Here is a 13,208-nt window from a genome sequence, read left to right as displayed (position 1 = left end):
TGTAATTTTGAATAGTACAACATATTATTGATGCATATGTTTCATGTGTTAGGGAGGGGAACGAAGCATTCAGGGTGTAGAAACCTCTACTCAGTAGATGCGTTTTAAAATCGTGAGGTTGACAGTGATTCGTAATGGGCCAAAGCGGACAATATCTATTAGTTGTGGGCTTGAGTTGTTCATAATTGATGTGTCTGTGAGAACGTTAGGCTCCCAAGGGGGTGGATTGTCTCACGAGGGTAGATTGTGAGATCTCTTGTTGGTTGAAAAGGGGAACGAAACATTCCTTAACATCACATTGGTACATTGGTTAGAGAAGGTAACGAAGTATTCCCTACTCCTACATTGGTTGGAGAGTGAAAAAATGCAGTGGACTTGGCTCTAATCGATATTTCGAAGATTAGGTGGGAAAGTGACGAAGGGGAGAGGGTGAGGGAGAAGATCGAGAGGTTGGTACAGGCAACTAGCATGCTTAAAAAATGAATTTTCTCTGTTTTTTATTTACCAAACCCTAGTTAACCGAGTGTTGGTCAACCCTAATTTTTTAACCACTAAAGTCAATTCAATTAGCTCGAACGATCATGGCCAACTTAAACCGATCTATGTAAGATAAAAATTAGAATTTCGAAGTTAAACTAAACATAATCCAAATATTAAAAAATAAAAATACAATTTACTCAAAGAATTAGAGGTTTATAATTCACCCTAAGTGTTTAATTGAATAATGTGAAAACTTGTTGCCTCAACGGTAAACGTGTATGGTGTTAAAATAAAATTAATTGGTAACCGTACAGAATTTAGTGGTTAAAAACGGGTGGTAATTTTCCACCGCAAATTATTATCAACATGTGGTTAATACCTTCTTGCTCATCGCATCTCGTAAACAGAACCCCATCAATTTTGTAACAGAACGGAAAAGAGATACAACAAACCCTATCTCCATCGGAAGAATATCGCGGGGGGGTTTTGGTACAATGCAATTGGAAATTCGTGGTGGAAACGAAAAGCCGATTCCAAAGGAATGTTTATTGCAGAGTGAGAAGAGGAAGAGAAGGATGATGGTTTGTGAAGAATGGGAAGAGTAAAGCTCAAGATCAAGAGGCTGGACAATACAAATGGCCGCCAAGCAACTTTCGCCAAAAGAAAGCACGGTATCATCAAGAAAGCTAATGAGTTATCCATCTTATGCGATATTGATATTATTCTTCTCATGTTTTCGCCGACTGGAAAACCTTCTCTCTGCTCTGGAAAACGCAGGTATGCTTTTCCGTTTTAAGAAATTTCAGTTTCTTTTTATGTAAATCTGGATCATGAATAATGTATTTGCATTACCGTAATGAGATTAGCGTAGTGCTGGATCATGAATGAGTAGAATGGTTGAGATTAACTTAGCATTGAATCGCGAATGAGTAGAATGGTTGAGATTAACTTAGCATTGGATCGTGAATGAGTAGAGAATGGTTGAGATTAACTTAGCATTGGATCGCGAATGAGTAGAGAATGGTTGAGATTAACTTGGCATTGGATCGTGAATGAGCAGAATGGTTGAGATTAACTTAGTGAATTAGCAGAATGGTTGAGATTAACTTAGTGAATGAGCAGAATGGTTGAGATTAACTCAGTATTGGATCATGAATGAGTAGAATGGCTGAGATTAACTCAGTATTGGATCGTCGATCATGAACGAGTAGAATGGTTGAGATGATGAATGGGTAGAATGGTTGTAATTGGTTGTTCTTCAATACATTCTTAATTTGAATTCTTCTCTTTTTCCCTTCTTGTTTTTGCAGCATTGAAGAAGTGATCGCTAAGTTTGCTCAACAAACTCCCCAGGAAAGAGCCAAAAGGTAGGATCGAAACCTTGAGTAGTTTGTACCATAATTTAGATTGCACATTTCCTCTACCATGGTTTATGTTTTTCAATATCTTTTATAAATATATAAATAAAGTATATTTATTAATCTCACTATAAATATAAAATACTTGGAGATTCAAATTCTAGTTAACAAAAATATACATAATAACTCTAACTTAATTTTTAGCTATTTTTATTGATTTGAAATCATAATATCAACATTGACATCAATATATTATTGACCAAAAGTTGGGGGTTCAACCAAAAAGAGTTCTTAAAAAAATTAATGGATTTTGTAAATTTTATTTTATTTTCAATTGTGTGTTAATATGAAATGCCTCATGTATTGATATCTAAATGTTTAAAGAAATTAAGTTAGTGAAAAAAAAAAAAGTGTTGAAAACAAATTATTTGAAAAAATAAAGTTGTATTTTGTGTACTAGTATTTTCGATTTTATGTTTAGTAACACATTTTTTGAAATTAAATTCCAACTTAAACCATATAATTGGTCAAAGGGTGTCAGATAATATAGTAATAAACCATAAAATAATTTTTATTACCAACTAGTTAATGTATGAACAATTTTGTACTAGAAGGTATATATTTAAATTTTATGCATTTAAATTTAACAAAAATAAAATAATTTTGTTACATCCTGTTTATCAAAGTTTTTATTTTTTTTCTTACAGGCATTTAAAATTTAAAATTTAGAATTGATTACATGAAAATGTTTTTAAAATTGGATCCAAAAACAATTTTTAAGAATAAGTCTAGCAAAGGGATATGGATTCAATGGATATAAAAATATTAAATATAATCATAATTATTATCTTGGAACTTATGTATGTGATTGAAGTTTATATGAGCGTAGCTCTATCGTTTCCTTCCACTCGGCATTCAAACAAGGAAGGAAAATATATAATTTAATCTCGATCCCTTTTAAAGTAACACTTTTTTATACGATTTGAAAATAGTTTTGAATCACTTAAATAGTGATAATAGTCGAGCAATTCATCTGAGCATCAAATATACAACTTTTGATTGGATTCATAATTGCCACTGACATGTGTTCTCTCTGATTGGATCAGGAAATTGGAAAGCCTTGAAGTAAGTAATTTCACAAATCATTTCACTTGATTCTTTCCCCCTTTTTACAGAAATCAAAATTCCAATACATACTTATCTCCATTATGCGTTTCGTCAATTTCTTTTGAATCTTCTAGGCACTGCGGAAGACTTTTAAGAAATTGGACCACGATGTCAACATCCAAGATTTCCTTGGGACAAGGTACAATACACTCTGTTTAGCCTCATGGAGTTCATAATTGCGCAACAATCTTTTGATATATTTCGTTTGTTTTTCGTTTTGTTTCAGTAGCCAAACGATTGAGGTACACACACCTTTGGACTAGCTTTATTGGTATGTACGATTTGTTTAGAACTCGTTGTTGATGATCAATAATGGCAGGATTTGGCTGGCCAAGCAAAGTTCTTACGGACTCAACTTTCTGAAGTACATCAGAGATTAAGGTCAATGGCCGCGAATCTTTTGAATCTAGTTTGTTAAGTGAACTTTTTGCTGTTCCCAAATTTTGTATTTTCTTGTTTATTCTCTGCAGCTTTTGGGGTAATCCTGAAAAGATCAACAACGTCGATCATTTGGCCCAAATGGAGGATTCGTTGAGAGAATCGCTTAATCAAGTTCGAGCGCACAAGGTATCAATCACTTCATTTCTGTTGTGGTTGGTGCTGGAGAACAATCCTTTGAATCATAGCAATTTAATTAAATTCCTGTTTTCTCTACATGCTACACTGTTCCTTGTTTAGAGTCTTGTATGCTTGAATCTTATAATAAAAATTTCACTTATTTTGGCAGGAAAATCTACAGAAGCATCCTCCAGTGCCACTAGAGTTCGCTAATCAGGTGAAGAACGCCGACTAGCTCGGATATTATCAAGAGCATATATAAAAGTCCTAACCAATCAGCTCAAGTTTGTGGGTTTTTAGTAATTATGGTATTAAATTAGAACGAAAAGCCATAAGCGACCACAATACTAATGGGGTCAGGAAGAAACTTAAGCTACACACTTACAAGCGAGGTGGGAGAGCATTAGGAATATAATAAAAGTCCTGACCTATCAACTAATATATCCTTATAGTTCGGTGGTAGTTTTCGCTACTTCAAAGATTTTGTAAAATTACTTCGATTGCAGATGCAGGATGGAATGCATCTTCCTTTCGATATGAGTGTTGAGCAACAGCTTCAACAACTCCAACACTACTCTTGGATTCCCAGTGATGCTCAAAATATAGTGTTACATGATGATCCCAACTTCGCTCCCCATAGGTAAGAATGAAATCAACTGTGTATGACTTTGTGATTAGACTAAAAGCAGTGCAAGGAAGTGGAAGAAACTAGATAATTGTTTATATTACTGTATGAATGAGCTTGTAACGTGATAATATTACAGAAAACTACTATTGAACATATTATCTCTTCTTTCTCTTAGGGATGTGGAGTGCTCTGCAAGTTCCTCTTTTGCTAGTTACCCTGGTTATTTCGGCACGGGTAGAAGTCCCGAGATTTCGAACTCTGGACACGAGAATGGCGTCCTCCCTGAACTAATCAGAACAGAACCTCTAAGGCCCCAGCTAGGAGGGCAAAATTCCTACATGTCTTATAATGTCAACTTTTTTAATGACCCGAGATTTCAACCAGCAGCAGAGATGAAACTACCAGTAAATCCTGTAGATTATCGTGTTAATGGGAACTACGACACCGCCCAACTCAATTGGGCTTCTTCTTCTGGCCCTTGTGCTGTTTCATTGCTAGACGATCACTTATTTCCATAAGTAAGCTTGCCCTTTTAAACTGCTTTTTACATCAGCACAATGTTTTTGAAGACGATTTGTTGTTTAGAGCATTTAAAAACTAACACTTACTTTCATTCAATCTTTTAATGCGTCAAATTTCTCTTTCCTAGCCGATTCACATATTTTGGAAAATCAAGGCTTTGTGTGTACTGTTACAGAATCATCCTTGAAAACTTGTCATGATAGGAATCAAAAGTTTGTTCTGCTTTCTTAGTGAATGAGTGAAGGATATGAACTTTGTGGAAAGCTAGTGAGTGTTTCATTTCTTGCAGTAACTGACTGAAACTTTATGAATTACATACAGTTATAGCAATGGTGGAAAAGTTGATTGTGGAGGTGTCGTAGAATACAGCAAGAAGAAGCCTATAGCCTAATATACACAATTTCAGAACTACAACCCTCTCGAGGCTGTCACCAGGCGGGCGAAGGAGGAGGCTCGGTGCTTACTCTCTCCATGAAATGATCTTTCAAGGAGTTGTTTGTTGCTTTATCCTTGTCTATCTTTTTGGCAGCTAAGGTACTGTCTTTCGTTTGCTCCCGCTGACATGGAGCTGTAAATAAACATAGCAACATCATAGCATACAAGTTATAGTTAAATGTCTTCTTCAGCTCTCCAGTTAGCTGAAACAAATCCAAAATGTTTAGTAACTTATCCGTCCTATGTGATGAAGGCCATCAATAAGCAAAACATTTTTTGATTTCGTTTCTTTTATTGAATTACCACACTACTATCTTTGCCAGACTAAGTTTCTTTTGATCATTGTTGTACTCTAATGTCACAACTAAAATGTTTTGATACTCAATTGTTGTAGCGGAAGCGAAAGCAAGATCAATCGCACTCACAAACCCACAAACAAGAGTTAAACAAAGAGACACAAAGATTTACGTGGTTCGAAGAGAAGAAATTCTCCTACATTGACGGGTGGTAGCCAATCACTATAACCAAAATGTTTACAAATGTATCTCTTATAATGACTCCAAATGAGAATTATGAACCAAAATGAATGACAATATATGCATAGAGATACTTGAAACTTACAACAATGATATCACTCCCGAAGTTATACAAGTTCTATTACACGAAAAGGTCGAAGGCTATAATACCAAACAATTGGCTTAGAGTTTAGAGACATTCACATAGCAGTGGACAAGGTGACTTGAAATTTTATTTTGGGGCAGTTGTGAAGAAAGAATAACAGAGGAAGGCAGACTGAATGCATTAATACAAATAAACAGAGTAACAGAACTTTCATTACTTGAGGAAACTGAAAATTTACGCTTTCAGCAACCAATAATACAAGAAAACACAAGTAGCCCAGCACAAAGCTGGTTAATGATTACAATGAACTCACAATGTTTACAACTAAGACGCAGGCGGGTGGTTAAAGCCCACCTCTGCCAACTTTTGCTTTATTATAGCAAAAGTCAGGGTAAAAAATCACAATAAGTTGCCAGTTGAGCACCCATTCAATGCTGCAATTTGAATCGACTCCACGTCAGTTGAAGAGAGGAACAAAGCATTTCTTATGAGGGTGTGGAAACCCCTTTCTAATAGACGCGTTTTATAACCGTGAGACTGACGGCGATACGTAACAGGTCAAAGCGGACAATATCTACCAGCGATGGGCTGGACTATTACAAACCAAAATGATAAAAAAGAGCCTCCCAAAACAAGCCCTTTCCTCATTTTTTTTGACTCAAGCACTCCTATATATCTACTACTCAGTATACTTTAAGGTAAACTAAAAGAAGAAAGAATTAGAAAAGTCATAAGCTTATTTTATCTAGAGAAGGTAATGAATTAGAATTGAGCACCACGGTAAGTCTGTCCAAAGGACCAGCGAGCTGGGACAACGTTGTTGGAAATGACTGTCCGGCCGTCGCTGGTGGTGACCTTGAAGGACAGGCTTTGGCCATTCAGGTAGCTGTTGCTCTGCCAGTTCTGTCCCCAATTCCTTGACATTGCTTGCCAACCAGTTCTTGAACCTTTGATGGAAACTGCATGAACATCACCAGCACCACCCACGTTTGTGATGAGCACTAAGTTGAAGTAGGAGTGGCCATTGATGGTGAACCTTATCCCTCCCCTTCTCCTGCAGGGTACCCTACAAAAACAAACAAACCCCACCAAACTTGTTAAGTTAAACTTGTTAAGTTAAATGCGCGAGAAGAACAAAACACCCTTTATAAAGGGTATGGAAACCTCTTCCACTAGACGAGTTTTAAGAACTTCGAGGGAAAATTCGAAAGGAAAAGCACAAAGAAAACAATATGAGCTTAAGTTGTTACAAATGGTATCAAAACCAGATACTGGAAGACGTGTCAGCGAGGAGGCTAAACCCACATCGATTAGAGAAAGGAACGAAGTTCAACGAGAACCTGGACCTCAAAGGGGGTGAATTGTGAGGATCGTGAAATTCCACATTAGTTGTGGAGAAGAACGAAACAATCTTTATAAGAAATGTGTAACTAGCAAAAGCTTTTTAAAAACTTCGAGTAAAAGCCGAAAGAAGACCCGATAGAAGTGGGCTTGGGTCATTTCAAAGTACCTCGTAAAACACACCCACTGCACTTTTAAACTCTGTTTTCATGGCTTACCTTCTGTAGGCAACCTGCACAATTCCTGCTTTGTACTGAGCAATGTGTTGGTAGACAGGCTGAGAGAGATCAAAGTGCTGCAATGGAGGATTGCACCACCCTCCAGCGTTGTTGGGGAGGGCACTATTTGGAGGGCAGAAATTGGTGGCTGTGACCACAATGGAGCCTGGTAGGCACCATTTACGGCCACTGGTGCACCTAATCTCATAGCAAGAACCACAGCTCAACCCATTGTTAAACAGAGCCGTACTCAAAGCAGCCGTGTTTGTTCCATAGCCTTGACTGTACAAGTTGCCATACCCACAAGCCCCACCTGCACAAAATTTCAGCCATGGTTCACATTGCCCGCCAACTGTTTGTAAAAAGTCCTCAAAGAACTAACTATTAAGTAATGGCTGTTTTGGAGCATACCCATTGTCCCAGAAGCATCACTCCCACCATAGAAGGTAGCTTGAGCGCCCCTCCACCCTCCACCTGCATAGGCATCAGCAGATGAAACTATGGCATAGAAGCCTGCCAAAAACAAAAGAACAGAACCCATTCCTGCAAAACAGAGTTCAAATTTCATTCAGCAAATCTTCTATTTCAGTTTTTTCCCATTTTCAAACGAACATTATTGCCCATTTTCACTACAAAGAGAGAGAGAAGGCAAGATGATTACCAGAAGAAATAATGTGAGGCAGATGAGTGAGCAAAATGGGAGAGGTTTGAAGGCAATATATAGCAATTTTGAGGGATATTGGGGCCTAAAACCGCTGGAGTTCAAAAAGGAGACTTGAAAAAGAAGAAGAAAAAATAAAAAGAGGTTGTTTTTGTAAGCATTAAAGGGTGGTTTGAGGGACCAAAACGTGTGGTTTTGGAGGCTTTGGTAGTGAGATATCCAAGTGGGGCAAGGCGGTTGCTGCTCTTTTGGCTAATGAATTTTCCATAGCCATGTGCAACTAAGCATCACCTCCCCCTTCTTTTTGGCCTTTGCCGCTATCTCCCTTTCTTTTCGTTGTTTATTTCTTCAATATGTCTGCTTCACACATTTCTATATTATGATTCTACGTCTCTTCCATGTCAATCTTTTTGGGTACTAAAGGAGAATAATTTACGTCCAATTCTACTTTACAACTTGTTCCATCGTTTGTAGTTTGTAGTTTGTAGTTCGATTAAACCCTACAACTCGTTCCACTGTTTGTAGTTTGCAGTTTGATTGTACCCTACAACTTGTTGCATCGTTTGTAGTTTGCAATTTGATTCAACCCTACAACTCGTTTCACTGTTTATAGTTTGCAGTTCGATTCTACCCTACAACTCGTTGCATCATTCGTAGTTTGCAGTTTGATTCAACCCCACATCTCGTTCCATTGTTCATACTTTAAAATTTGATTCAACCCTACGACTGATAGAAAATGATTAATACTCCCATCTTTCATACTTTACCGTTCGATTAAACCCTACAACTCGTTCCATTGTTCGTAGTTTGCAGTTCGATTCCACCCTACAACTCGTTCCACTGTTTATTAGTTTGCAATTCGATTCTACCCTACAACTCGTTGCATCATTTGTACTTTGCCGTTCAATTCAATCCTACAACTTGTTGCATCATTCGTAGTTTGCAATTTGATTCAACCCTACGACTCATTCCGTCGTTTGTAATTTGAATTTCAATTTAACTCTACAACTCAATCTCAAGAGCTTATTAGAAGACGTAATCGGGATGAACTTATAAAATTCCATAAAAAAATAATCAAATAATGCATTAAATATTTAAAAGAATAATAATAACAAATAAGTAAATAAATAAAAAGATATATTTGGATAGCACATGGCTGATGACATATTTTAGCTGTCTTCTACCAACCTTCAAATTTCCAACTAATGAACTTCCACCAAATAATTTCCCTTTCATAAACTTTATTTTGTGGGGGTTTTTTTCTTCTCGATAATATAATCCCGACCCATCTCACAGATTTGAATCACAATTTATAATCCCGATTCAACACCTAATGACCTTTGCACCTCTCGATTCATTTATATACCTTTCATTTACTCGGGTGTCACAAAGATTTATCAAACTTTGAAATAAGTATAAATAAACGACAAAAGAAGATTGAAATAGCCTGTTCGTTAAAGTTCTACGTCGTTTGACTTGTCGACCTGTTCTCAAGAATTTATGAGCTAACGAGCCTCCAAGATAAAGAGTGGGTATTACTGACCAAACTAAGCTTGTTCAATTCGTTCAGGTCTAATGTAGTTAGGAGGATTTAATAAGAAGTTAATCATGATTAATGTTAAATGAAGGATTCTTCACTAATCTCAGACTTAATCCAACAGACATTATTTTTTGGGACATAATTTGACCTTTAATTCTTAATTTCCTCAAAAATACGTACAAAATTGAAGCCAGTCAACTCCACGTGGCTGGTCAAACTTTTAATTGTTTCTTCTTAAAAACTTCAATATTTTGGTTTTTGACTGTTCACACCTGTCTATCTAAAATAATTGTTTTTCCCAAATAATTTCAAAAATAAAAAATATAATTTTGAAATATTATTGTTATAATTTATTTATTTATTTCACTCTATACAAATATTTTAATTTTCTTTTTCTTGTTATAATTTATTAATTGAAACTTTATAATATTATACCACGTGACATAAATACATTAAATTTTATAAAAATATCTCGATTGATTAAAGTTTTGGAAGCTTATATATAGTCTACGTAACTTAATTGTTAGGTTATAGACTATATAGTAGGCTTGAATTCGTGTTCGTGAAATTTAAATTTTATGCATTATACCCAATTTATTAATTTTCTTAATATTTAAATTTTTACGTGTCATTATAGAGCTACAATTATTTCAAAATTTAAACCCGACATAAATTCTTACTAAAATGATGCAAATCTTGGTAAGTTTTTAAAAACATCGGCAATAATTCAATTTTATAAAATAAATTTCTTTGGTCCACACTATTTGTGCCTAAAAAGAGAGAATTTATGGAGCGTAGAAATTTAAATTGTCTATAACTAGCTATAACGAGTCATCGTGAACGTTTGAAACGTTTCATCTTTTATAACTTGCTCGATGTATTTAAAAATATGATCGTGATCGTTTAAAAATATGTGATCGAAGAGAGATATAGCTTTGGACGATGACACGACCTATATGTGTAATTTGAGATCTATGATGTTCAAGTCAATAATTGAGCTCGATGGTAGGTATCGAGAACAAGAAATAAGTGTTCTGGACGTACTTTTGTATCTACTTGTCGTACTATAGGATAGTTTATAAAACATCGTCACAGATTCTGGAACATTAAGTATGATAAACATTATAAGGTTAAACTATTACTTGATCGAGTGATTATGAGCAAAGATCAAATTTTAGCATTCTCAACCGTCGACCGGCCCGTATGGAACAATAATTATGTCGTTAACTGATCCTCGTAGGATAATGGTCGTAGCTTATCCTATGGGAGTTTACCATTCAGGCTCTAAGCTTAGTCGATACCCATGGTAGTTGGCTTCTAAAAGTCGATCGACGTTTTTTAAATTTGTTTCTCGGTCTTTAAGCTTTTATTCCTGGTGGCTTTCGACCCGGTCGATAATTTCACACATAAAGTTACAAATAGTTAAATGAGCCTTATAGTGTAAGGTTTTGTTTATAATAATATAAATATATTTATATAAAATAATAATAACTTTATGGTACCGACAAACGGCTATTCATTTAAATAATTCATTAAATATTATAGTTCTTAACAAATTTCTTTTTATAGAAATAAGAGAAAAAGATTAACTTATAATGTAATTATTCATACTTTCATATATGAAAATTGTCAATTCATAATTTTAATATTTTCTAAAATGTTAAATTAATGAAATATTACGAAGAAAATCGAAATAAAAAAATTATATTCTCTTCCTCTTTTACTTTTCTCTATGAATGGAAAAAAAAAATAATAATTTTATATAAAAAAAGTGAAAATATATATTTTTTATCGATAAAGTTTGATTCATCTTTATAATTATTTTTTCAGTCATCTATTTTCTTTTATTTAATTTTAACCAAAAAAAATTTAATAATTTTAAAATTCAAGAATATAATAAAAAAAATTTAAAGTTTAAGAGTATAATTAAAATCTAAAAAATGAAAAATCAACAAGTTGTTACTAAAATACTTAACTTTTTTTAATTAAAAGAAACAAATAATTACCAAAAAGAAAAGAATTAATTGGAAGAAAAAAATGATTAAAAAATGAGAATCATTAGAGCCGATTAAAAAATGAGTAAGCCTATGACCCAAAATATATAAAAATAAAATTTTGTAAAATAAAAAAAATAATAATAATAAAAGAAAATAAAAGGGAATGCTTTACACCACATCAAGTTTGTCAAATTCTTTGGTATTTATATAGCAAAAGGCAAAATAAAAGTAAATAAATAAATAATAAAAGTCCATGATGAATGTGATGCTGTAAGGCACTCACACAAAAATGCTTATCCATTCATTTTCAAATTAGACCCTTTTTTTTCAAACCCTAAAATTTTAATTCATGAAAAGTAAGGCCAATCTCGATAGGCCTCGTTCTGGCTCGATTCAAAATAGGTTAAATTGTAAGCTTAGTTCTAAATTTTAGAGTTTGGGTAAGAGATAGATTTTTTTAGTTGTTAATTTTGTAGGTACGTTATGAATGTCTAATTAGTATCACGACCCATGTTCAAGATTTTAATAAAAATTAGCAATTGGGAATTGATACTTGATGACCCTGACATTCTCATGAGATATTGTGAGATCTCATATCGATTGGAGAGAGGAATGAAACATTTACGTAGAAACCTCTCCTTAGTAAATATGTTTTTAAGTCGTGAGGTTGACGATAATACAGATAATATCTGCTAACAGTGGGCTTGAACTGTTACAAATGATATCGGAGTCAAAGATAAGTAGTGTGCCAAAGTAGACTAATCAATAATATTTGGGACAAGGGATTGGATTGAGAGGTTGAATGGAGAGGAGAGGGGCAACCCACATGCTGGTCTACCTTCTTTTCATGCTTTTGCTGGATCCCAATATATAATCTTTTCACTTTCTCATAATTACCAACAAATTCCCTTTTAAACTCATTTTTCTTCCTTCTTTGAAGTGGTCGTTCAAAAGAGTAAGACCAATGAGGATGATCAAAATTTCAATTTGGAGAGAAGAAGATTGACTAGTCAACCAAAGCGGAGGATCTCCTTGAGATGAAGATCCCGTTTGGCCAATTATAAGAGTACTAAATGCGTGCTAGTGCGCTAAGAAAGACGGAGGAGCAAAATCACTGTTGTCTCATTCCGAAATCACTCTCAAACGGTTTATCACATTGATGGATGTCATTTTCTTAATTTATGTAATCATCATCGCCTTCCTTCATAGTCGATATGGGACCCTTCGTCACATTCCTAGATGCTTGAAAATAGTTTAGGCAATTGTTGAGTGGGTTGTATCTTCTTTATGTTGGTAGGTTTGTGTATCATTGTTAGCTTCACGATTTTAAACCACATCTACTAAAGAGAGATTTCCACACCTCATAAGAAATGTTTTACTTCTCTCTCCCACCGATATAGGATCTCACATTTTGAAAAACAAAAGACATACATAAAAAATCGTTTAAATCTAGACCAAGCTTTCAAAAGTTCATGTCATACGTGAGAAAATATGAGCTAGAAAAGCATGATAATAATCTTCGTAAATCCTTAAGCCTCGAATAGTCAAATCATTCAAGACTTTAGTTTATAGGCATTAGGGTTTGCAAACTTTTATGGCCATGTTCTTAGGTATCTGCTGGTATCTCAATCACAAAAAAAAAAAAAAAAAAAAAAAAAAAAAAAAAAAAAAAAAAAAAAAAA

General features: G+C 34.5%; 2 protein-coding genes across 4 annotated transcripts; one reads left to right on the top strand and one right to left on the bottom strand.

Annotated features, from left to right (window-relative positions):
* The first annotated feature begins 860 nt into the window (after window positions 1–860).
* On the top strand, window positions 861–5,437 carry LOC111449596 (agamous-like MADS-box protein AGL30). Of its 3 annotated transcripts, none has more exons than XM_023089554.1 (11): window positions 861–1,257; window positions 1,791–1,847; window positions 2,945–2,963; window positions 3,080–3,144; window positions 3,235–3,247; window positions 3,325–3,386; window positions 3,476–3,572; window positions 3,733–3,780; window positions 4,070–4,203; window positions 4,367–4,709; window positions 5,035–5,437. In XM_023089554.1, exons 1-10 carry the CDS (start codon window positions 1,073–1,075, stop codon window positions 4,707–4,709), a joined length of 1,023 nt encoding a protein of 340 aa, XP_022945322.1. In that variant the 5' UTR covers window positions 861–1,072; the 3' UTR covers window positions 5,035–5,437. The 3 variants fall into 3 exon arrangements, with proteins under 3 accessions (XP_022945322.1, XP_022945323.1, XP_022945321.1); XM_023089555.1 differs by having other exon boundaries at window positions 3,232–3,247; window positions 4,076–4,203; XM_023089553.1 differs by having other exon boundaries at window positions 3,232–3,247.
* Window positions 5,438–5,949: 512 nt separating this feature from the next.
* Window positions 5,950–8,074, bottom strand: LOC111449599 (expansin-A1-like). Its single transcript, XM_023089558.1, has 4 exons — window positions 7,990–8,074; window positions 7,740–7,871; window positions 7,329–7,641; window positions 5,950–6,835 (listed from the first exon to the last, which is right to left on the bottom strand). Exons 2-4 carry the CDS (start codon window positions 7,867–7,869, stop codon window positions 6,532–6,534), a joined length of 747 nt encoding a protein of 248 aa, XP_022945326.1. The 5' UTR covers window positions 7,870–7,871; window positions 7,990–8,074; the 3' UTR covers window positions 5,950–6,531.
* Between the last annotated feature and the right edge of the window lie 5,134 nt (window positions 8,075–13,208).

Source organism: Cucurbita moschata, unplaced genomic scaffold (assembly GCF_002738365.1).
Source record: "Cucurbita moschata cultivar Rifu unplaced genomic scaffold, Cmos_1.0 Cmo_Scf00011, whole genome shotgun sequence".
NCBI classification, from domain to species: domain Eukaryota; kingdom Viridiplantae; phylum Streptophyta; class Magnoliopsida; order Cucurbitales; family Cucurbitaceae; genus Cucurbita; species Cucurbita moschata.
Note: the sequence above shows the minus strand (reverse complement) of the source record. Positions and strands in the feature narration are given on the sequence as shown.

What these genes read in the sequence shown, in the direction of transcription:
- LOC111449596 (XM_023089553.1), top strand. Translation starts at nt 1,073, where the DNA reads ATGGGAAGAGTAAAGCTCAAGATCAAGAGGCTGGACAATACAAATGGC. An exon ending in CTCTGCTCTGGAAAACGCAG is followed by an intron (nt 1,258 to 1,790) that starts GTATGCTTTTCC and finishes TTGTTTTTGCAG; the next exon opens with CATTGAAGAAGTGATCGCTA. An exon ending in ATCAAGTTCGAGCGCACAAG is followed by an intron (nt 3,573 to 3,732) that starts GTATCAATCACT and finishes TTATTTTGGCAG; the next exon opens with GAAAATCTACAGAAGCATCC.
- LOC111449599 (XM_023089558.1), bottom strand. Translation starts at nt 7,869, where the DNA reads ATGGGTTCTGTTCTTTTGTTTTTGGCAGGCTTCTATGCCATAGTTTCA. An exon ending in TGATGCTTCTGGGACAATGG is followed by an intron (nt 7,642 to 7,739) that starts GTATGCTCCAAA and finishes AATTTTGTGCAG; the next exon opens with GTGGGGCTTGTGGGTATGGC. An exon ending in GTGCAGGTTGCCTACAGAAG is followed by an intron (nt 6,836 to 7,328) that starts GTAAGCCATGAA and finishes TTGTTTTTGTAG; the next exon opens with GGTACCCTGCAGGAGAAGGG.